Source organism: Prunus mume, linkage group LG5 (genome assembly GCF_029339155.1).
Source record: "Prunus mume cultivar Tortuosa linkage group LG5, ASM2933915v1, whole genome shotgun sequence".
NCBI lineage: Eukaryota > Viridiplantae > Streptophyta > Magnoliopsida > Rosales > Rosaceae > Prunus > Prunus mume.
The window spans coordinates 6,128,998-6,152,594 of NC_142702.1; the positions used below are offsets into that span (position 1 = coordinate 6,128,998).

General features: G+C 36.2%; 1 protein-coding gene across 1 annotated transcript; it reads right to left on the reverse strand.

Moving 5' to 3' along the window:
* Positions 1 to 3,998: 3,998 nt before the first annotated feature.
* LOC103330800 (protein unc-13 homolog) lies at positions 3,999 to 22,588 on the reverse strand. Its single transcript, XM_008233413.2, is given in 28 exon segments — positions 3,999 to 4,223; positions 4,226 to 4,340; positions 4,719 to 4,814; positions 5,911 to 6,006; positions 6,100 to 6,177; positions 6,885 to 6,991; positions 7,073 to 7,177; positions 7,318 to 7,399; positions 7,831 to 8,009; positions 8,782 to 8,899; positions 9,578 to 9,649; positions 11,113 to 11,205; positions 11,443 to 11,598; positions 11,723 to 11,905; positions 13,243 to 13,326; positions 13,692 to 13,766; positions 14,143 to 14,373; positions 15,427 to 15,528; positions 16,565 to 16,774; positions 17,518 to 17,628; positions 17,769 to 17,936; positions 19,167 to 19,320; positions 19,469 to 19,535; positions 20,952 to 21,297; positions 21,722 to 21,786; positions 21,881 to 22,056; positions 22,139 to 22,227; positions 22,375 to 22,588. Coding segments are annotated over 27 exon segments (3,333 nt in total). The 5' UTR covers positions 22,147 to 22,227; positions 22,375 to 22,588; the 3' UTR covers positions 3,999 to 4,167.
* Between the last annotated feature and the right edge of the window lie 1,009 nt (positions 22,589 to 23,597).

Sequence of the window (23,597 nt, forward strand, 5' to 3'; positions counted from 1 at the left end):
TTACACTAGAAATCTTTTGGTTCCTTTCAAAATTACCCTTGTTTCTACTTCCGTCTTTTAAGTTTGTCCCTTTTTTGTTGTACTTCCACTACTGTCTTTAAGTTTGTCCTTTGTTTCTATACATCTTTAAGTTTGTCCTTTGTTTCTACTTGTCTTTGAGTTTGTCCCTTTGTTGTACTTCTATACATTTTTAGTTAGCGAATTTACCATGCAATTTAATGGCCATGTCATTTAAGTCTGAAACCGTTCAAAAGCGATTCAAACTTAAGGGGCATTATTTGGGCCAAAATTGACACATCAGCCCAAGGCCCAGGAACAAACAAGCTGAGTTGGGCCTCACAGGCAACATAAATAGGAAGAGGAGTCAGACAGGAAGAGGAACAATCCCACATGGCAGCCTCTGGGATAAAAGTCGACAATGGCGAAGTCGTGAGGATGAAAAGTCGACAAAAGCGACCTCGAAATGAAAAAGTCAAAATAACAAGCTGCCATAGAAGAAGTGGTGAAGGTTCGTGACATCAAGAAGAACTGAAGATTAAGTCCCCTTATATATGTATATCTGAGATTTTTCTGTCTTTCAGGAGAAGGTAAATCTCCCAAGATAGATAAGCGAGTTACAATCTCGAGAGAGGATAGCGAGCGAGGGGTCATCGAAGGGCGGTGAAAAGCAGTGATCACCTATCCGAGAGCCTATCTGCGAGTGAAGAAGAGAGGAAAGGGGAGAATATCTTTGCCGCAATAAAAACACAATCACCCTACTCGAGAGAAAGCAGGTTTTTCTATAAATACAAGAAGGAGTGAAGCGAGGGTGAGGACACTCAAAAAACCAAAAATCAATCAAAACAAAAACTCAAAATGACTTCAAAACACTGAAACAGCCAAAGCTCATCGAGCCAAGACACAAACAAACAACTCAACGAGCTCACTTGAATTCCAAGTGAAAACCACTTTAGATTAGAATTCCCAAGGTTGGACTTAGAAAATAAGTCATTCAAATTTCAGATCGAGTTTCTAGCAAAGTCCTCGAAGCGACCATACGCCCAAGAAGCGCGATTACTGCCCACTCAGCTTCACAAAGCCTAAAGTACATTGAAGCTACGCGAAATCAACCTTTGGTATCGATTTAAAGTTGAAACTTAGCAATCGAGTTGTCAACATTCGATCCAGCCGGGCGGTTCCAATCCAGCCGGGCGATTCGATCCGGCGGGCGATTCCAATCGGCCGGGGTTCCGTCCGGTCGGACATTTCGATCCGGCCGAGCGAGCCTCCCATCCGAGCGAAATGGGTTCCAATTGTATCTTCATCTCTCTAGCATGAGTATTTATTATTATAGTTTTGTAAAAGCGATTACGCTAAAAGCGATTCAAATTCCATCGATTACGCCTAAAAGCAGTTTAAATCCTATCGATTACGCACAAGCAGTTTAAATTTCATCAACCATTACGGCGAAACAGCTGTTTATCTTGAGATAAATTGTTAAAGTCCTCACAAATGTCGAGGCAAGAAAAGAACTTACTTGGGAGATATTCCTCACCCAAATTCTGTCGTTTGTTTGCAAAATCGGTAACTTAGGCGCAAGTTATCTACTCCAAACTAAATCTGCTAGAATTTGTATTGCTAGCGATGTACGCTCGCACACCAAAGAAGGTGACTTGTCGACAGTTTATGGTTCTCAAGGCGGTGAGAACTTTGCCTTTCCATCACAGGAGTGAGCATAAGCGGGCAAACAATATGTTATCTTGTTTTTAGTGATTTACGCAAGGCCTTCCCCAACCATGGGAGGCAAAATCCAAAATTTGGGATTTTTAGCCCAAAACTTTCTCAACCCATGTATTTGGAGAGAGAGAGAGAGAGAGAGAGTGTTGGTTTGGGGTGGGAATTTGGGTTGGTGAAAAATGAGTGTTATTTGGCCCCATTCCAATCTAAGCGGAATTTTTGTGAGGCCCAATTTGCTGCAAACAAGAGTTAGTGGGGCCTCATTCGAAGCAAATGATGGGCTGATGGCCACTACCCCAAGTTGCTAGCCGCATGTCAAAAGCCTAGGCAACTTAACAACTGCACTTCAATGGCTACATTTCAAATGGGCTGCTTTCCATATGTATTTTTTTTCAAACCTAAAGGCTAGAAATCAATGGATGATAATAAAATTTGGCTAATAAACGGGAAAAAAATAATCCAACTACTGAAATTTAAATCTAAAGGTAAAAATAAGTAAAGATATTATTCTAAGTTGGTTGCGACCTCAAAACATATCCTAAACTCTATAAATACCCATAAATTTGTTAATAAAATTATGTTCGTGAAATTTCAAAATTTTTACTTCAAAATGGTCAAAAAAATAAATCACGGAGTAATATGCAAAAATTAACTAAAAAAAATTAACCACAAAAAAGAAAAGATTATATCATTCTTTAACAATTTAATAAAGTTGTGGACTCAAATTATGAGTCTGCAAGGTTGAAGGAAAAAATAGTTTGAATCTTGGAAGCACGTGAATAGCTGTATTTTTTATGGTGAAATTTGGTGTTTGAGTCCTCTAGGGTTGGAGATGGCCTAATAATTTTAACATCTAATCAAGTCATTGTGCTTCAAGTGGAGAACTGGCTGATATTAGTCTTTTTTAATGCCTTGTATGAATTAAAAACTTCAATATTCTACTTTTATGTGCAAGTTCGAAGAGATTCCCTATATATATATATATATATACAGTCCCCTTCTATTGAGGATCCCTCAAATAATTTTATTTGAGGGACGCCCTTTAGAGTACCCTACAATTTTTTTTCCAATGATCAAAACCATCTATTTTTTAGGTCTTCATTCATAGATCATCCTTACAAAAAATTAGACAATTTGGAAACCGTTTCGACATCCAATTGTGTCATACAAAATCAATGAACACGGTGCTTCAAGAAAGTATTAAAATTTCAATAACTCAATTGAATGATCAAATGATATCGGATTCAAGTGATTTTTTGTAGAGATGATCTTTGAATGTGTATCTACAAAATAGACGGTTTGGATTAGTGAAATACAATCCGGAGTGGGCCCTACAAGGGTGTCCCTCAAATAAGCTTATTTGAGGATCCCTCAATGGAACTATATATATATATATATATATATATATATATATATATATTATATATATATATATTATGTGAAAGTTCGAAGAGGTTCTTTATATATATATATATATATATATTGATTTTGTTATTCAAATTAATTTTTATGAACTCATCCATAGCTTAGGATTGGGGGAGATGGTGATCTTCGCAGCTCTTCTGCCCTGATAATGGAGATCCTTGCCATTAGACAAGCTCTGAGTGCGTGTGTCCAACTTCAACTCACAGATGTGATGGTTAAATCTAATGCCCAAAGAGGTATCTCGATACTCAACAGACAGATTGCGGTGGATGCTGACCTTGAAAGGATTGTCTTCGACATACGGGAGCTGGTGTCTCAGTTTACACGAATGACTTTTGTGTTTGCACCCTACGTTGTAATCGGGCTGCACACGCGATGCTCGTCTAGTTTCTAGACAGGGGGTCCTCATGTGTTAGAACTGAATGGCTCTTTAATATTCTTGCAGCCAATGTAAACCTTTCTATTTGTTTCTAATAAAATATTCCAGCGACTTTGACATTATATATATTTTCTTTACAATTTAAAAATAAAAAGCCTCATCCATAGCTTTTAGCAGCTTTGGTTTTCCATTTTTGTAGTAAAATACAAAAAAAAAAAAATCCATACAAAAATTTTACACACTTTATATTTCTAGCATTCTCTGGACCCGCTTTGAATTTCAAATATTTCTGAAACACTGCAGTATATCAATTCCCCAATTAATCCAATTTATTAAGTTTCAACAACATAATTAATCTACTTGTAACATAATAAGATAAGAGAACCATGCAACTCCATAATCAAGATTGACTTTAAGAAAATCTTAAAACTGGATCGCGTGCAGGAGAAAGCAAGAGACAGAAAGGGAGGCAGAGAAGGGCACAAGTAAAATGGGTACATTAAAAAGAATGGACAAACATAAATACAACATTCGATTGCCTTTCACTTGAAATAACTGACATGATACACATAAACATCACATTCTAGCAGAATACAAATTTTACTGCTTTACATTTCCAGTGGACTTGTGAATAGCTAAGGTAATCCCTAAGCTGTAGACTTTGGTATCTTGTACTGCTTCTTAAGGAAAAGGGAGGCTTCGAATCAGCTCTGTGACATAGGATTCTCACAAGAGTCTTAGAATCAGCCCCTAGTTTGCTTCTACCACCCTGCACGCCCAGGCCACTGGAAGACTTCAAGTCCTCAATCAGTTCTCGAGTCTGAGAACAGAAAAAAGTAGAAAGAAAAAGCACCATAAATTTAAGTCGACAAGATTGTAGAGACATTAACACAATCAAACATTGAATTCTGCAAGCTCAAAATTTAAGCAGTCAGAAACTTTGCTATCTTGGGTATAGGGTAAAATAAGATGGTTCTCTCTCTCTCTCTCTCTCTCTCTCTCTCTCTCAACAAACTAACTTGTTGAAATCACAGCAAGAGGAATGCCTAAAAATAAATAAAAAAGAATCCGAACATGACGACTGTCCAGATGTACATTTTGCATTTTAATGAAACTCTCATTGATAGTGAAATACGATAATGCCTTAAATAACCTGATTCACTTGTAAAGTCTCAACCAGAGAAAAAGATGGACTAACCTCATAGCTGTGCAACTTTATTACATCTCGAACACGTGCTACCTGATTTTCGACAACTCCTCTTGGAAGCCCATCTCCTCCAGAGATAAAAAACTCCTGTTAATCACAACCACAGTGACACAAAGTAAGTGCAAGTTTGGTTTACAAATTTGAAACTCCACGAAATGCTCTGTCATACAAAGTAGACAATTCTTCTTGTGAAGCAATTTAAATGAACAAATTCACCCGTTTATCTCTTCTTTTGCCAGATTAAGTTCAACCAACTTCCAAATGCCTACTTGTATCTTTCCAACGCTAAGGGCCCTTTTGATAACCATTTTAATTTTAGTTTTTAGTTTTCATTTTTCATTTTTCATTTTTCATTTTTTGTGCTAGAGAATAGAGGAAAAAGAGGAATGGAAGTGAGAATGAGAGTGAAGATGAGAGGGGAGGATGGGAGGGAGGAGTTATAAATGTGAAAACAAGAACTAAAAACTGAAATCTATTTGAAATTGTTTTCACTTTTGTTACTCCTCCCTCCCATCCTCCCCTCTCATCTCATTCTCACTCTCATTTTCCTTTATACTCTAGCACAAAAAAATGAAAACAAAAAACTAAAATTGAAATGGTTATCAAACAGGCCATAAATGGAACAAGTGTAAATTTGTGGGAAAAGACGATATGCAACTTTGTTGGATTACCTATCTGGATTCAAAACAAATTCTCTCTTTTTGGTCAGATATAAAAATAATTATTGGCCTATATTTTAACAGTCAAGTATGGTGATAAACCTGGAAAAAAAAGAAAAAAAAAAAAAAAGAGAAAAGATTCCATGGTATCAAAGAAGCAAACCCGAGTACAAATCCCAATAATGACAACCACCAAATATAGGTACTCTCATATGTTGGGTCCTCTAATGGTGAGGTGATGTCCACATGTGAGGAGTGTTAGGAGCTAAGATAACTGTTCACCCACGTGAGGAGTATACACCACTATTTAAACATATAAACACACCCAAAACCCATCATTACACACACTCAAAATCCATTTATAAACACACCCAAAAAGTTGACTTTGGGGTTGATTTTGGGTGTGTTTCTATGTTTAAATAGTGCTTGGGTTTTTCTATAAATACATGTCTAGGATTGAGTTTATTTATAAATTTGTATAAAAATTTACCACTTGCAATATTCAAAGGGCACAAAGCAGGTACCTTGAGGACCTCCAAATCTTCTTCTAATAGCTTTGCATCGCCCAAAGAGAAAATTCGTGATGGGCCTCCATCTAATACAACACGGAGTAAACCATCCTGGATAAAAAATAAAATAAAATAAAATTCCAGTGAAATAAAAATTACAGTAAATTTGACAGATTTGTGGAAAGAAAAGGGCGAGGAATAGACCAGCGTTGCTTGAAGGAGACTTGTCACGATGCGATCCCTTAGTGGTTCCACAATTATAGCACACAGTTGACTAAGTTCCTGCAGTAGTTCATAATGACAGGCAGCCCTTTGTCTTCAATGTCAATACAATCTTAAGAAACAAATACAAATTAAAAAATGACATGGATACATGGAAATTAATAACTGAAGAAGAAACACATAATAGGTGGATAGAAAAATCAGACAGAACACTCCTTTTGTCGTTCTTCTGAAACATAAACAATATGTCTAAACAAGTGCTAAAAATTATTCAACTCTACCAAGATGAATAGAGGTAAGTCAAAATTGACCGTACGTAGCATCCAATTTTGATGCCTTTTGAGCATGAATCCAACATAAAAGTCATATGATCAGGTTGATGTGCCAGATCCTAACTACCAACTACCATCTGAACCTATTAGTCAAGTTGATGTATCTTTCTACCTCATGAGATGTAACTCAAACTCCCAGGACCCTTGTTTAATGGCTAAACTTGTGCTAGTACTATCCACATGACAACACAATTACGAGTGAAAGTATACGCAACTTAAAGGTTGATCAAGAAGAGGTACAATTCATAACATGTAGAATACAAATTATATGCAACGTGAGGGCAATAAATATAGAATAATTTGGTTTCTTTCTATTGTGCAAGGAAAAAGAGGCTAAAGGCAGATGAGATCTTGACAGATCAGTCATTTTCAAGCTTAAGCAGCTTTAACTACCACCAAAAATAGAATGTAGCTTCCAAATGGAATAAATCTGACCGTATCAAGTGGTTCATACACTGCTTCGAACCTAGAAAGAGAAACACTTGGTTTATATAAGTTGTTAATAAATGGTTCCCTCAAGTCCCAGAAGATAATCTTAGTTCCTGCAATAAACAGTTGGTAAATTAATAAATGGTCTAGTATCTCAAGGAATTTGACATCTACTAAAAACACAAATCTTGTACCAGTGAACTCGCAAATTTGATCTATAGCAGCATTTATATCTTTTCTACTCCCATCAAACGTGTCCTTCTGAGTGAAACTTTTTGACTTCTCATCAATGGATTTCTCTACAAACAAAAGGTCAATATATCAAGCACTGAAAAGATTGCAAACAACTGATGTTAATATGCGTTCCTCAACCTAAATTCCTGTAACTAGAAAGATTGCAAACAAATATAAAGTTAGAAAACCACTTTTCTGCACTTACTGGTAAACTTTTGGCTGGGTTTCTTCCTCGTCCATCGCTCCCACATGCTATCTTCCAACTTATTCAGCTGACTGATTGCATACTGTGAATAGCACAAAAGTATACCAGATTTTTCACTAATCTTATTGGTCAATCAAATTCCTATTAGAAAAAAGTATATGGCAACCAAACAAATTTATATCTAAAAGATATGGTGAAAAGAAACCGGAGGACCATCAAATGTAGATGCAACTAAAGATCTTTAGCAAATAATTATAACAGAGTGCCATCATTTTCTTATGAAACTTAGGTCTCATTAATATAAGAATCACGTGCATATAACCCATCATTTTCTCACCCAGGACACGTACAATACCAGAACAAAAACATTATAAGATCACAAGCACCTAGAAGAACTCATCTGGCCAATTCAAATTAGGAGTATCATGGCTTAGTTGAGTTTAGCATTAAAAAATCATTACGAAAATATTTCCTCCCCTCATAATGAAAACAAGAAGCTAAACCTGAACTTACATAAAGTGTATTTAACTGAACACAAAGTGTTGGAGTCGTTCGAACACTAATTTCAGTAGACCTTCTCTCATCAGGCAGCCTAGGGTCAAATAGTTCCTTCTTTACAAAAGCCTTTATTCCAACTTCCTTCTTGTATCTTGTAAGAATGGGCACAGGTGGAATTAAATCTTCCTTGGTAGCTGCATGACCAAAATCCCAATGTAAGGTCTGTGTGGATACAATAAGGGTAGATAACAAGGGGAAAAAAAGAAGAAGGTTAAAATCATTGTATGGCATGTAGAGAAGAATGAAAAATCTTGTTAGCTTGATATACATTGTTTAACATTACGGGGTATTGGTAAGCTAACTTGGTAGCAAGGCTTTGGTTGTAGGAGCTCCTGGGTTGAAACCTCAAAACCACAGTTCTCAATTCTTTGTTGGTTTGCAAGGTGTAGGTTGGGGCAGCACCTATTGGCATGCATTTCTCTCTCACCACGTGCAGGATGGGGCTGCACGTGAAGGAGGGCTCAGTATGATATACAGTGTTGACCCATTCCTTCACAGCTTAAGCTTTTGGGGTCCAAGGGAAATCTAACAAATCTAACAATGTAATAAGAAAACAAATAAAGAAACAATTTTGTTTTCTTTTTGGGCACAAAATAAGTATTCATCATTCATGAACCTATTTATAACTAGAAGTTCCTGAGTTCAAAGAAATAAAAGCAGAAAAGAACATTTACACAAATAAGTGCTACACTAATATCCATCAATAAAATTATCTACAGGTCAATTCTCTAAAAGGCCAGATAAACAACTGTTGCCCAAGGAATATGTACGAGAAGCAGGGTAAAGGAAACATAACTTGTGATCAGATAATTTTAAATGACCCTCACGAAGTTTTCCACAACTGTGATAACACATGTATGTCATGTCAGTCAATTCAGAATTGTGCAACTCACAAGTAGCACATACCCAACTTGTCAATGACATGATTTGCGAACACTTGAAAAGCATTGTCAACTCCACGAAACAAACCACTCAATTCTGTAGGCCTCATTGGAACTTTGAGATCAAAAAATTGGTCGACAGTCTGCATGAAGAAATGTTTATAAGGAAACACATCAGCAACGTTGGTCAGTGGCAAGAGCAGATAATAGATTTGAAGGCCAAATCCTACAAGTATATCCAGAATTGTTAGATTCCATATGAAACCGCTGACAAATTCTAGAATTGAAGTACAGATACTTGAAAATGCATTTAATAGTCCACTTCCTTTAAAACCAACCTCCAATAAAAGTTCCACATTATATCCAATTCAATTTATTTTTCATTTCATAAAGACATCCTTCCTTGATGAATAACACAAATATTTGACTGCTATTGATTGTACTATAGATGAGGACTCCTTGTCCATTGCATGCACTTTTTGAGTTTTTATTTTTTAAAGTACATTTTGGTTCAAAAAATAACACAATCATTTGAAACCCAGAAATGAAAGCATTTCAAAGATATCAATGGCAACGATACAATTATTTGAGAAGATGCAGACTTTTGGAAACATATAACAAACTTATTTATCACCAACTATAAGTGTGTGACCCATATTGTCAACTATGTGTGCATTTTTATTATGAATACGCAAGTTATTGTTATTAACACACATAAATTGATCACTGTTTTTTTTTTTTCATTATGAAAGATATCCAAAAACTACTTTATAGCTTATACAATACCATATGCAAAACCCAAAAAGAACAAACAGTCATACCTCCTCCACAATCCTAAATACTTCAACTATTGAACTCCCATGCCGCTGTTGAGGTGATATTGGGTCCCACCTCTGTAAGATGATGCACACGAACATTAAGCAACTTACAAGATGAAAAAAGAAGCCCCATATATTGTTAAAAAAAATGAAGATGAGAAAAGTTTCCATAAATTATAACAAAAACTTACCTACATGCAAATGGTGATAAAACGGCTTTCCCTAAGTTGTTATGAAAATTAAACAAAGGACAAAATGGAACTAGAATAATTATGTCTGAAGAGGCAGGACAGCCAGACGGTCCTACAAATACCCAATTACTGAATAAGCCCCATGTGTTCAAAGTATTAACGAGTCTATGACAACCCGAATTACTGAATGGCATAATGAGTAGCAGACTTGGCCGTTGATACACAAAACTTACAATTTTACATGAGATCATGGATGATGGATTTGAGTAATACAATCATAAGAAATAACTGGATGCTTCACATATACTACCTTCCTCTCATTTTCCACACTGATAGAAAGAAGAGATAAAAGTATTATCTCTTTCATAAAACCTTCCACAGAATATTACACAAGTATTACTAACCACAGTTTAGGGGCAGGGGCCTCTCCCCTATTTTATTTGTCACCATGACTCCTCAATATAACCTACCTCAAAGCTACCAACTTCCTGGAACCCAACACCACCACTAATTAGGTGAGAAAACATCATTCCAACAATAGTTTTTTAAGGAAGTTGAGGTTCCACCCCAAAACCAATTGGCAATGGGGGGAGTAGCCCTACTCCTTATAAACTCAGCTAGGTCCCTTAACTTTTCAATGTGGGGCAAACACTCTCAACACGCCCCCGCACGTGTGGCGAACTTTTAGGCCTTACGCATGAACAACATATATTGGGTGACATGGAAGCACGTGTGGCCGTTGGGCTCAACACGTGAAGCCTTGCTCTAATACCATGAAGTTGAGGTTCCACACCAAACCCAATTGGCCATGAGGAGAGTAGCCCAACTCCTTATAAGCCCTTGCTAGGTTTCTCAACTTTCCAATTTGGGACAATTCACTTTCACATTCTCACACGCCTCTGCACGTGTGGCCGTTGGGCTTTCACACGTGGGCAACCGCTCTGATACCACGAAGGAAGTTGAGGTTCCACCCCAAAACCAATTGGCAATGGGAGGAGTAGCCCAACTCCCTTAATTTTTCAATGTGGGACAAACACTCAACTGTTTTAATCCATGTGAAAACACATAGGACACTTTCCTTCTGACTGGATTACCAAAAGTTACCAATCTAGTGTATATCAAACAAGTACAACAATTTCTGAAGAAAGACATAAAATACCAGTCAATATCATGTTCACCCCTACATCTCAAACAGGTAGCATAAAAACAAAAATGTGCTTGCTTCCTTTCTTTTTATTGCTTTTATGGCTTGTGCTTTCAAGATGAGAACAATAAAAAGTAAACTAACATAAGAAATTAAAACATAAATAAATAAAAAATAAAAAAAGGATAAACTTTAAATTTTACCTCTTGTTGAACAGCCCGTTCAACCCAACCTAAGATCCTTCCAAGTTGCGAATTGACCCAACGCATCACCAATGTTCCAGATATGGATCCAATCTAAGAAAATATAAGAAGTTCAATAAAATGAAAATAAGAACCAATGGAGCATATTGGTAAACAGAAAACCTGACATATTGTTCGCAACTATCTAATTTTTCAGCTTTAGCTTAGCGGAACCAAGTCTTTTACCAATTGTGCATATCCATGACTTTACACTATTTGAAGACAAATTTATATTAAAAATGAAAAAGAAAAAAAGGAGATATGTAATGTAGAAAAAAATCCAACTATCACCTGGTATGGAGCTAGTTTCCTACAGTATATATCTGCAGTTTCCTCTCCATAATTGGACGTAATAAGTTCCATAATGTACTGCTCAAGGTTATCAGCTGCTGGAAATACAGATATTACATCCTCGGTCAGATGTTCAGCCACACCGAGAAAAGGTTTCTGAAATAACACATTAGCATTAAGTTCTCCACTTCCACCCCAAAAAACTACTGTATCGTGGAAAAAATGTAGATAAATGTAATTCTCATTATTTAAAAAAAAGGGAGGGAGCATATAAGCTCACCAACTTGTTGCCATAAAGCCTATGAAGGAGTGAGGCTGAGACAGAAGTTGCTTGTGGATGCCTCTGGGATAAAATTGGCATGAACATGGTTGTATCTTTTTTTAAGAGTTTCTTGGTCTCTTCAGCAAGCAATGCCAAAGGATGTTCATGCTTTGAGTCTGATTTTTCAACAGACTGTAAGATCTGTACAACAAGAAAATACATTTTTAAAATTTAAAATTCAAATCCATTATTCAGCTGTCTTAAATGGAAACTTTAATCGTATCAAAGGTATCTGTTTTTGTAAGTGTGTGTGTGTGTGTGTGTGTGTGTGTACACATGAGTTCTGTGGAGAGTGACCACTGAATAAATTGTGTACTGGACTCTAGTCTGAACAATTTACCACTCGGTGTCTTCTCGATTTTGAAGCTTGCTAGTTACTAGTAAGCCTAGCTTGACATCACTGCCCCTTTGTCTTTGACTAGGGTCCCAACACAATATTTATAAGATCAGTGTTTTATTGACTATTCAGGGGAAGTGTTAGTTAGAGTTGTAGGTCTTTCTCTAGTTAGTGTTTTATTAACATTAATGTATTATTGTATTTTACATTCATGCTTTAATTCTGCAGCACAAGAGCCCATAGAGATCACCAAAATCTGACCCTTCCCCAAAGCTTCTCCTCCCCTACTTGGCTTAAATCTTAAAAAAAATTATATTTCTTTCCATCCACACAACAGGACAAGAGCTTCGCTTTCTTTCCACCATTGATCACAGTGTGTTTTTTATGCAGGAAAGAATAACAGCCTTTTGGAACTACCCAGCTCACGCCAAACTCCTAAAGATATTTAGACATAACTTCAATGCTATCGGGCAATAACGAAACACAATAGTCTGCTATATCCACAACTTTTTAACACTTTCAAGAGAACCTTAAGTTTTTCCTCACTTTGTAATAATAATAAAAGTTTTGCCTTACTTCATAGTCCTCTATTCCTAGCAGGACATTAGTAAAACATGAAAGATCAAACAAACATTTCAAACCAGTAGAGTCTTCACAAACCTCAGAGTAATATTACCAACTCTTAAAAGCCCTGAAATAAGAAGCCAAAGGCTTCACCTTATTCTCAATGATGATAAACAAATTAGGGACAAAGTTTCTGGTCAACTATTACAACTTTATGTACATGATAGAGCCTAAAAATAATTCCTATACAGCCAAGTTTTGATTAATTTTGTTAGTTACCTACTACTTTCAAAAGTTTAACATGTTAGAATGTGGGCTTGAATTTCCTCATGACTGGGGTCTAACATATACACAACACTGGACTCCTGTTCTAATACCATGACAAATATTTTTGGTCTACTAATGTTCCAAAAGCTTAAGTATGGGCCAAGTATTGTTTTTGTCCTTACACCTCTTTTCCCAAAGGAGAAGTCCATTGCCTAATTTTCCTATATTAAATTTTGCTTAATTGAAATAGTAAGACTTACTAATATATTGTGTGTCAAAAATCTTATAAAAAAATCACTGAAACACTTACCCTTGTAAATGCATTCTTAATAGAAGATGATATATATGATTCTATCTGATCTCGATCTGTGCTGGATGTATATTGCATCATTGCCTGTGGAACAAATAAAAGAAATCATCTTTAAACCTTTTACAATTTGACAACACATTTGAATATCTGTTATTTAAAAAAAAATCCAGATACTGGAGTTGGCAAAAAATAAGGGTTCGTCACAAGAAAGAATAACTTAGAAAAGTTGGAAAGTTATACTAGTTGTTTTCCACAAGTCAAGAACCATGCTTGGCTCCTCACCGCTGAGATGTCACCAATTCATACCAATGAATTGGTGAAAGTGGTGAGTCCCACCATTCACCTGACACCTTAGCAGTGAGAAGAAAAGTTTTTCCTCACCGATGAAGAGCCATGCATTATTCTCTAATATTAGTCAAGCACAAAGTTTCTTTTGAGTCCACACATACTGCTTCAGGTTCCTCCAATAGAAGCCTTTGAGCAATCATTGCAACAGCTACTACATTCTCCATCATAACTGGCACCTACAAGGTACATGAGAAGTTTAAGAAAACTGAGTTGCAACCAGGAAGGTCCCTTGGTAAAAGTGACTAAAATTAGCATAAATTTTTAATTAGCTGAATCAGCTGGAGCCCAGAGTGGTGTCATGAAGATGCAACATTAACAAGTACCAGAAGTGAAAACAGCTGCATAGCATAAATACACAAGCATATAATAAAACAGAAAGATCATGCAAGCAAATGGGCACAAGACCTATGATAGTTATTTCCATGGTAGTATAAAAACAAACATATACAAATTAAAAATAATTGTTTAACAAAGCTAACATCAGCCTGACAATAAACCAAATTAAGAATGAGGACCACACCCAAGTATAGCACTTCTAGGACCTTAGCATACCTCAGAAAAGTGCAGATGGTAGTCTCCCAACTGCTTATCGGCCCATTTCTGAATGGGCAACAAGAAGGACTGTAAGAAAGATAAATCTTGGTGACCCTGATCGCCTTCAACTCTACAATGTAAACTCTTCAAATGTAACCTCTCTTGTGGTCCCCGTTGTTCCTTCAATGGTATTTTCTTTAACTGTTCAATGGCATGTTTTAAAACTCCTTGCTCACTTGTAATAACATGCTGTGATCACAGAATCAATACAAACTGTAAATGCCGATGATACCTATCAGTAGAAAAAAATTACTAATGGAACTGCCAAGATCAGACATTCATGAGAACAAACAAAAATGAAACAACAGAATTAGAAAGAACTAATCTAGCTTAAAAGAAACTCAAAGAATTGAACAAATACAGCAATTGTTGTAGAATGGACCAACTCAAAGAAAATGAGACAGTACATAATTGATATGATATCATGCTGACAAGGACCCACCCATGAAAGACAATCCACTAGCAGTATCTTTATACTTGAAACCTTCCAAAAATATGCATTTAAATTTTTTTATCACTGTAGAGCATGTGTGTGTGTGTGTGTGTGTGTGTGTGTGTGTGTGTACATGTGGTGGGCTTCAATTCCCAGAGAAAAGATTTGCCAGTTGAAAAGTATAAGATGAAACGTCAAGTTGTTCAAAACCGAAGTCGATTGAACCAAGCTTTTGAAGACATCTACCACATGTTGGAATCTATTATTAGTGTCATTCAATGCAACTTCAATTATCCAAGATGCTCTACATATAAATTTTTAAAATGTTGGAAAAACATTTATGTTTCCAAAGATACGGAATGCCTTCAATAAGAATGAGAGGTTCATGGGATGGGAGAAGAGTACCTCCGATTGTATAACTTATAGGCCTATAGGCCTCAGACTAAAACAAAATTATAAACAACATCGTACAAAACTCTGGGTTTGTACAATCAGAGGTACATGTTGTTTGTGTGTTTGTGTGTGTGTGTGTGTGTGTGTGTGTGTGTGTGTGTGTGTGTGAAAGAGAGAGAGAGAGAGAGAGAGAGTCCTTTATGTCTTTAAGTCCACATCTTCCAGTAATTATATGAAAAACAAATATCTTTTTTAAAGTACATATTATAAATGTAACAATATAAGACACAAGTCAAACATACTCTCCATCACATATAAACAATGACATTATAGCTTTTCCCATAAAAAAAACAAAAACATCACTTTAGTGGCTGCAGAACAATGCGAAAAGTAAATTACTTTTATGCCTATTTTACCTGACGGAATAAGACCCATGCATAGCAAGTGTAATGCATGGTCTCCGTGATTCCTAAAACACGCCACGTTGACTTCACAAGCTCGAGTATTTCTTCCACTTCCTGAAAATAAAGATAAGCTAGAGACTCTGAGAGACAAAGAAAAAAAGCCCAGCTGCTGCTTTCTTTGTAAATTCATATTTGACAACTTGGGGTATCTACAGCTGGAGCCCACATGCAACAATAGACAACAGTGACTGTTAATGGTTTTGATGTTTGTGCCCTAAAGATTCTCAGGTTAAATCAATTTTCGACTTCAGCCTTTAATTAAGAGCTGAGTTATAAACTTTTTTGCCTCACAGGGGTACGTATGCAGAAATTTGTATGTATTATTTACCAATCGTGTTGAGTTCAGGACTTCCTAGGAGCCCTGGGTATGAAATAAGTCCGTGTGTTTGAGACATAGTTTTTTTTTTTTAACTGGATACTCTCATTATTATTAGTTTGGCTCAAGAGTCTATACTTCAAAATCAGTTGTCAAAAAAATTTAATTATTTTGTGTTTCAGGCATCTCTCTCTCTCTCTCTCTCTCTCTCTCTCTCTCTCTCTCTCTCTCTCTCTCTCTCTCGTATTGTTTAACTTGGTACAACAACCCCTGACTTCTCTCTGTTCTTCTCTCTTCAAGACTTCTCTCTTTTCTTATCTCTTCAAGACCTTAACTCTCTCCCTATCCCCACATTCCACAATATTTGCCCCCAAATAAGCAATCATAAAATGAGCATTCTTCTTAGATTTCAATCAATTTCAGCTATCAAGATTCAACCTTTTCACCACTAATTTACAACCCCTAAAGCTTTCTTTCTACATTTCCAAGCCTTAAACCCATAATTCTTTCAACCCTAGCACCCACCACATAAAACCAAGGTTAAGTTTCCTAAACTACCATACATCACTATGAAGTAAACCAAAACTACATTTTATTTTACAGAAAAATTCTGAAATCTCAGAGCTTTTAAAACAGAATGGAGATCCTAACTCCAGAAAGCTTTTAAAACCCAACCAATCAAGCAGAAAGTGACTTGGCAATGTAAATGAATGCAGTTCTTTTGTAGATTTTGACAGAGACGTGTTGTCATGGCCAAGAACCAAAAGTACCAACCTCAGTCAACTTTCCCTCATCTAACATATCAAAGACACTGAGAAGCAGTTTCTCATACAGTCTAACGTTCAAGTGATAACCATCTGCCCAGTGACATACTTCACCAGTTAAGTCACCACGAGCAGGCCTCTCAGCAAGTGGAGTGGCAATCTCTCGAAGAGATCTTAAGCATTCTGTTCGTTGGAGTTCACCCGTGGAAGTTGGAAGAAACTACAATCAAAAGAGAAAGGAAAGGGGCGAAATGAAAAACAAAACAAATATAATTATACCAAAAGCAACATGCAAAAAATTGAGATGGAACCATGCCGGAAATGTAGACCATATTAAATAGTACAAATTTTTTTTGAAACCACCAAGTTATAAAAGAAATCATTATTATAAAAAATTTTGGGCTAGAGTTCACATGGTGGTAAAACAGGAAATGGGTGCTAATTTGTTAGTTTACAACAAAAGAACACCTAACGCCCAACTATATGCCACATGAGCCATAGTTGATGTGGTAAAACAGTGAGTGGGACTGGGTAGCTTTTAGGTCATTTTCTTCTTTTTCCTTTTTTCTTGTTTACCAAAAACACAGAGAGAGAGAGAGAGAGAGAGAGAGAGAGAGAGAAGAAAAGTTTAACACCCAAACAAGATCAGTAGAATTTTTTTTAATAAGATATTAAAATACAAGAGAAATGCACAAAAATTCCATCATATTCCATACACACCCTCAAAGAAAAACACAAGTTACACTAATGTTTAACACCCAACTACCCCTATTTCTGGTGTTTCCAAAGCAAATAAAAGGTTTAAGACCCAAATATTTCCATTATAATCTTATAAATATATAAAGTAGAACAAATGGTTTTCAAGTGTTAGTTAAGAGAATAAATGATTGGGTAAGGGAAATTTTAATTGTCTATTATTGTGATAGAGAGCATTCCAGCCATTTAGACGAACAGAAGACATACCTCAGATTCTTCAATTTTTGCTAAAAGAATCCTAAACTCACTGGCCTTCCGTCCAGACTCCCCAAATCCAACAGCAGGGAAATTAAGAAGCCCTTCCTCCAACATATTCAACTGTGAAAACAAATCAGAATTTCTCAATTTGGATCTCATGTGCATATATGGTCACCCCTCCAATTACACCAAATAGGAAATTTACAAGGCCAATAAAACGTAACAAGACAAAATGATAGATTGTAAGGAACAGAACTTACCTGCCTTTTCTGCCACCGTATATACGCCTTCTTGTCAGAAAATTCTGTTCGTGAAATACAACAGAGAAGTTCCAGAGGAACCAGTAGGGCATCCATTCTTTTTCCCACTTTTCCAGCTAGGGCATTAAGCAGCCCTTGTCTAGTTCTGATGTCCATGGCCTCAGATATCTGCATTTACGAGTATGGGAAAAGAAATCATTAAATCAATATGAATCCAATGAAATACAGTTCACCAAAACTGCATAAAAAATCATATTTGAAGACAGCAATGATTTCAGAACCCCTCTGGCTGACGCCACGTCAATTACAAACCAATAATGAGGTACAAAAAGGGTCACAATCAGATGAATATATTCAGTGGGGGGTACCCGAACAAGGAAAGAAACAACTGACCCACTTATAAAATTTTACAGTGCATAGCAGCTTGAAGTGACAGCCAGTAATGCAAGTAATGCACACAAGATTAACATATGCATGTACCAAATCTTGTATTGCTGGGCTACGATAAAGAAAAATTATGCAACAGCACATGACTTGGAACTAGCACAACCAGATGATTGTTTACAATATGGTCTATTCTCCAGTGAACTAATAAGCTTATACATGACGCTCAGCCTTTTAGTCTTAGTAATTAACCCTCCGGTTTCAAAAGAAAAACATGCCATGCAGTCCTCCTTTGTGCTCGCATAGTTCTTAAGTATTCTACCATATGGGCTCTCATTTAATATGCTGGACTGAACTGGACTATTTCAATTTGATTGTAATGTACTTCTTCCTATTGTATTAACCTTACTACTATCATGGGTTTGGTACGGTCAGGACTAAGACGCCGGATAATCTGTACGGTGTTACGTATTGTACTGTATAAGGGAACCAACAGAACTAAACAATGATTAAATAATTTCTAAAAATAATCTTATTTAGGAAGCTTAAAAATGCCTTGTAACTATCATCTATAAATATCATTCATCTCCAATGCTTATCAAATACCGCTTATTTGAAAGTTTTACAAACTACTCCTCAAAATCAATACACCCATTCAGGATGATGGATGAGTTCCAACCCCTTGGTCTTCCATTTTTAATAACACAAATTAATTGAACATTAATGGCATGTTACTTACTTTAAGTCATAAATCAGGTAAGTCGAGAATAGGGGAGAGAAGGAATGGGTATGGGATTAACTATTCCCCCCTAATCAATCTAATTCATGGTTTTTCAATTATTGGATTGCGAATTTTAATGTAAAACTCACATAAATTTTGATTTCTCATGTGTTGGAATCGGAATAATTCGAACACCATTCCCAGGTAAGTAAGCATGCCATAAAAGGAGAGGAAAAGGGAGAAGAAATAAAGTAGTAATGCCTCCATTTGAAAAGCAAATGAGTACTAAATACCTCCATCTGGACACGCATGGTCTCCAACAAACCAACCAATCCAGGTGCTCGCTGAGACTGACTCAAAGGATTTTCATTTCTACTACGTCCAAGTTTCCTCATCAGCTTGGACCTTTTGTCTTTCTTTTTCTCTTTTGACGGCACAATCAGACCCCTGTTCAGACAGAGAGAGTGCAAGCATGGATGGTGTCATGTCAGAACTAAACTAAGTACACAAATAGACCTGCAATCACAACGGCATTTCCTTGATTTACAAGAAAACAAAAAATATTTGCAGACCCAATACGAAAATGAAAGTATACCCTGCAGCACCAGCACATGCCAAAAGGACTTCATATGCAGTTTCACGGAGATCATCTTCTGTGATACCTAAACAAGAAAAGGAGAAAAAAAAAATTATGACAACCATTCCGTGCTTTTTAGTGTCAACTTTCATCAATCATCCTAGGGGCTGGGAATGCAGTCTTATATACTGATTGCCAAATATGTGGAAAAAGCAGACAGATGCATCTGTATAGGATACCTGTAGGTTACTCTATACCTCTTTAATACTTCCTAATGTGCCAAATATTTTAAAAAAATGCATCCAAACATAAATAATAATTAAAAATAAAATCACGTCTCGAATTGGGCAGCTGTTATAGACTGAAACATAGCAAAGGGTCATATGAGATATGTTTTACTCTTTGAGTTATACATAAATTAAGAATACTTGCATGATGAATCTACCACACCATATGAGTGTAACAATCTCGGAGAACTTTGAAAAAAATGTATGTAAATATCTATACATTGATCTACATGTATGCGCATTTAGCATTGTGGCGATATTGCAGTCTACTCTTTCCAGAATATTTACATTTCAATGTATCCAACATCCATATCCAACCTTCCTTGTGCAAAAGAAACAGACCATTAATATCAATATTCATCATGAAAATCTCCAAAACCCAATATCTTCAAATCCATTATTCCATTAATATCATCAGAATCTTACGCAAGATGTGGTTTATGATACAGAATTTAAAGTGTGTAAGCTCGGTAGAGCATAGGGTGTCTATCTAGAGGTGGGACCATTGCCCTAACTATGTTGGTCTTTAAGTAGTATTCCTTTTTCATGTCTCTCTTTTGAATGTCAAGTAGAGTAGCTAAGGTTTTAGAAAAAAATGATGCGGGGAATCCTATTGATGCATAGCTCTGTTTTGCATTGGTTGTCGAATCGTCGTCGAGTAGTCTAGCTAGCAACTACCAGCTAGACCACTGGACAACTTGTCCCCTGTTTTGTATTTTTTTCAATTTAACAAAACTGTGTTTCTTATCACAATATTTATTTAAAAAATAGTATAATGTATATCATAACCAGTTAGTTTAGAATTGAAAAGTCAACCAATGACCATAAATTCAAAGCTTATTGTACTACCTGAATCTGGCACTTCTACTGAATTCATAGTGTAGTTTTTCATGGTTAAGTATAATGTAGTTTGACTAGATTTATATGGTATGCATATACGCTGGTATTGGTTAAGATAGTAGGAATGATGATATCAAAGTACACAACTTTTTATTTGAGGGCTAACTCTCTCTAGATTTTTTTTTTCTTTCCTTTCTTGTTCGATAAGTTAAGGCCAAAATTTAATGTATCCGCACCTATCTCTTAATCACATGAGCCCACACCCAAGGGCCATCATGTGGGAAATGTAGGTCATTAATTAGACTAGTTTCATGCAGGGGAAATTTTACATAATTTAGTTTTGATACAATTTCAATGGCTTTAAAATCTAATACCTGTCTTAAAAGAAGACAATCCAAGCGAAAGATCAGTAGCATCGTTTCGAATCCTTCGTGAAATCCGGAGACTGTCAGCCTCATCAATATCATCATCCTCGAAATCTTCGATATCATCTACAGTCAGTTCTTGAGCTTGTGTGTAGTTAAAAGATTCTGACTTTGACACACTTGATGCAACTGGAGATGAGTCAAGGTCAGGAATAGATGAAAAGACACCAGGAGGTGGAGTTAGAACAGGAGGTGGCACGAAGTCCGGAACAGGTGGTGGTGCCCGTTTTGGAGGAGAACCGGAAAACTCAGGATTCGTAACCAAAAAGAATTCACCAGCAGAACCTGTACTGTTCTGGTAAAGTGGAAAAATGAACAGAATGGGTATAATTTAAGCAAACAAATTAACGGGAACAAGAGGAAATGAACCTTGATAATACGCAAAAGATAACTAATTAGAAAATAATTTTTTTTTGTGATTATCCTAATCCAAATTACAAAACAAAAAACAAAAACAAAAAAATCAACCAAAACCCAGAAAAGATGAGAATAAAATAATACAAATTTATAAATAATGAGCACAGGAGCTGCAGAAGGAAAGACTATTAATTGGGAATTCTATTTCCTTGATTGGTCCTAATTTGGATCCACATTATTAAAAACAAAAGGGGTAATAACAACACTAAATCTCCAACCAGATTTGAACTCCAAAGCTGACAAAAGTTTTCACTAATCAACATGAGAATAATTCACTAAATCATGTCTTAAATTGCACTTACCATCTGGGGTAACCCAGTATGGTCATGGTAGTCTCTAATAGCTTCCGAGAGTTCAAGCATTCCACCTACATAACAAAAATGGTGTCTATATATGTAAAGAAAGAAACTTTAACAAAACCAAAAAGTCGAAATCAACAATAAACAAACCAGATAAACCACCTTTCTTTGCACAATTGAGCACATAATCAACACTGACTTGGTCTAGATCCACATCATCTAGGGTAACCGCACCAGGAGGCATTATCACCTTCTTTATTAAGCTACCGGCAAGTATAAAATCCAGAAGTATTCGCCTGTCCCGACGATACCGTTGCAAAAGCTCCACCGCATTCTCCCTACATTCCATTACCAAATTGAAGTTTTCTTTTTGTTGTTTCAGCAAAGCAAAATTCTTTCAAAATAAAAAGCAAGACTTACTCTTCCATCTGAAAATTATTCCAACTCTGCTACCTGACAAATACCCCAAAACAGGAAAACTCAAGCTTCACAGAGTGGCATAGCTTGCTCTGTGAGGAAAGAAAAGAAAATGAAACTTAAAGATGGGGCTCCATTTCTTAGACGCACAAGAGAAGATCAGTTTCCGTTTGGCGGCTATGATTTCAGAGAAGAAAATGAAACTGGAGAATCAGAAGAAGCATGTCCGAATTGTTTACCTCAGTTTTTCCCAGCAACCAAACAGAGCATTGAGCTTAAATGAGTGAGAGAGAGAATCGCGGGACTCAAAAATGTAGAGGAGGAAAGCAAGTGAAACGGCGAGTTTTGACCGCTGTTGAGTTGAGTTGGGTTTGGTAGCTTCAAGCAGAAGTCCCGGCAACGGGTTCTGAGAGAGAGAGAGAGAGAGAGAGGAAATCCCAGTCGACGAGATTTGGATCTAAAAAGCTTTTTTTAATTATTTGTAGAAAAAGTAACTATTTGGGAATTTTACTATTTACGATTTACTACTTGTCGAAATTCTAACAGACACAGTTTCCTAAGTCTCATAAAACCCTGTTCTTCGAAGGAGTACTAGAATACAAAATATATATAGATGAAGGCTCTTCGTTTTCTAATCAAAATCGAATGGATTCTTCTTCTAGGGTTTGAAATCATGAATCCAGGTATGTTTTCCAAACAAACACTATTTTCTGTAATTAATGTATTTATTTTACCATCCTCCAATCTTTAGCAGAAATTGAAAGATGTTTTTATTATGATATTCTATTTTTCCATAACTCAAATTGTATGAACCTATTGAAATTCATCTCTCTAATTTAATTTTTCTTCGTGTTCTCATATTGGGAAAACTTGCCTAAGCACCTTTCAGATTCAGTTCTGGAGTTATTAGTATCACCATTAGACTATTTACGATTCAGTATTATTTGTAAGTTGTGGCATTCTGTAGCAAATGGACAATGAAAGTAAACTCGCTAAGATGACAACTCCAATGCGCTTGATCTAACACAGTGCTGCTTATACAACCTTATGGATAATAAGGTCCTGAATTTGCAAATAAGAATGTCCAAGAAGAAAATGAGATTTTGTGTTTCTTCAAAAGGATGGCTAGTAGCTGTGGAAGAAAATTTTGTAGTAACCTTATTGAATCCATTCTCTACGGTTAAAGGGAGGGAAAAGAAAGAAAATTCAATCATTCATCTTCCTCCATTAACACCTCCTAAACGGGGAAAGGAGCATTGGGCTAAAAATTGTGACTATTATTTCTACAGAGCTACAATTTCAGCAAATCCAATATTAAATGCATAACGACTGCATTGTTTTCGTGGTGTGAATATACCGGCTAGATCTCTTATGTGAATTGGCTTATATTAGACTTAATAAGGACTCAACATGGACTAAAGTAGAAACCATGTTAAATGAAATTGACGATGTCATTCACATT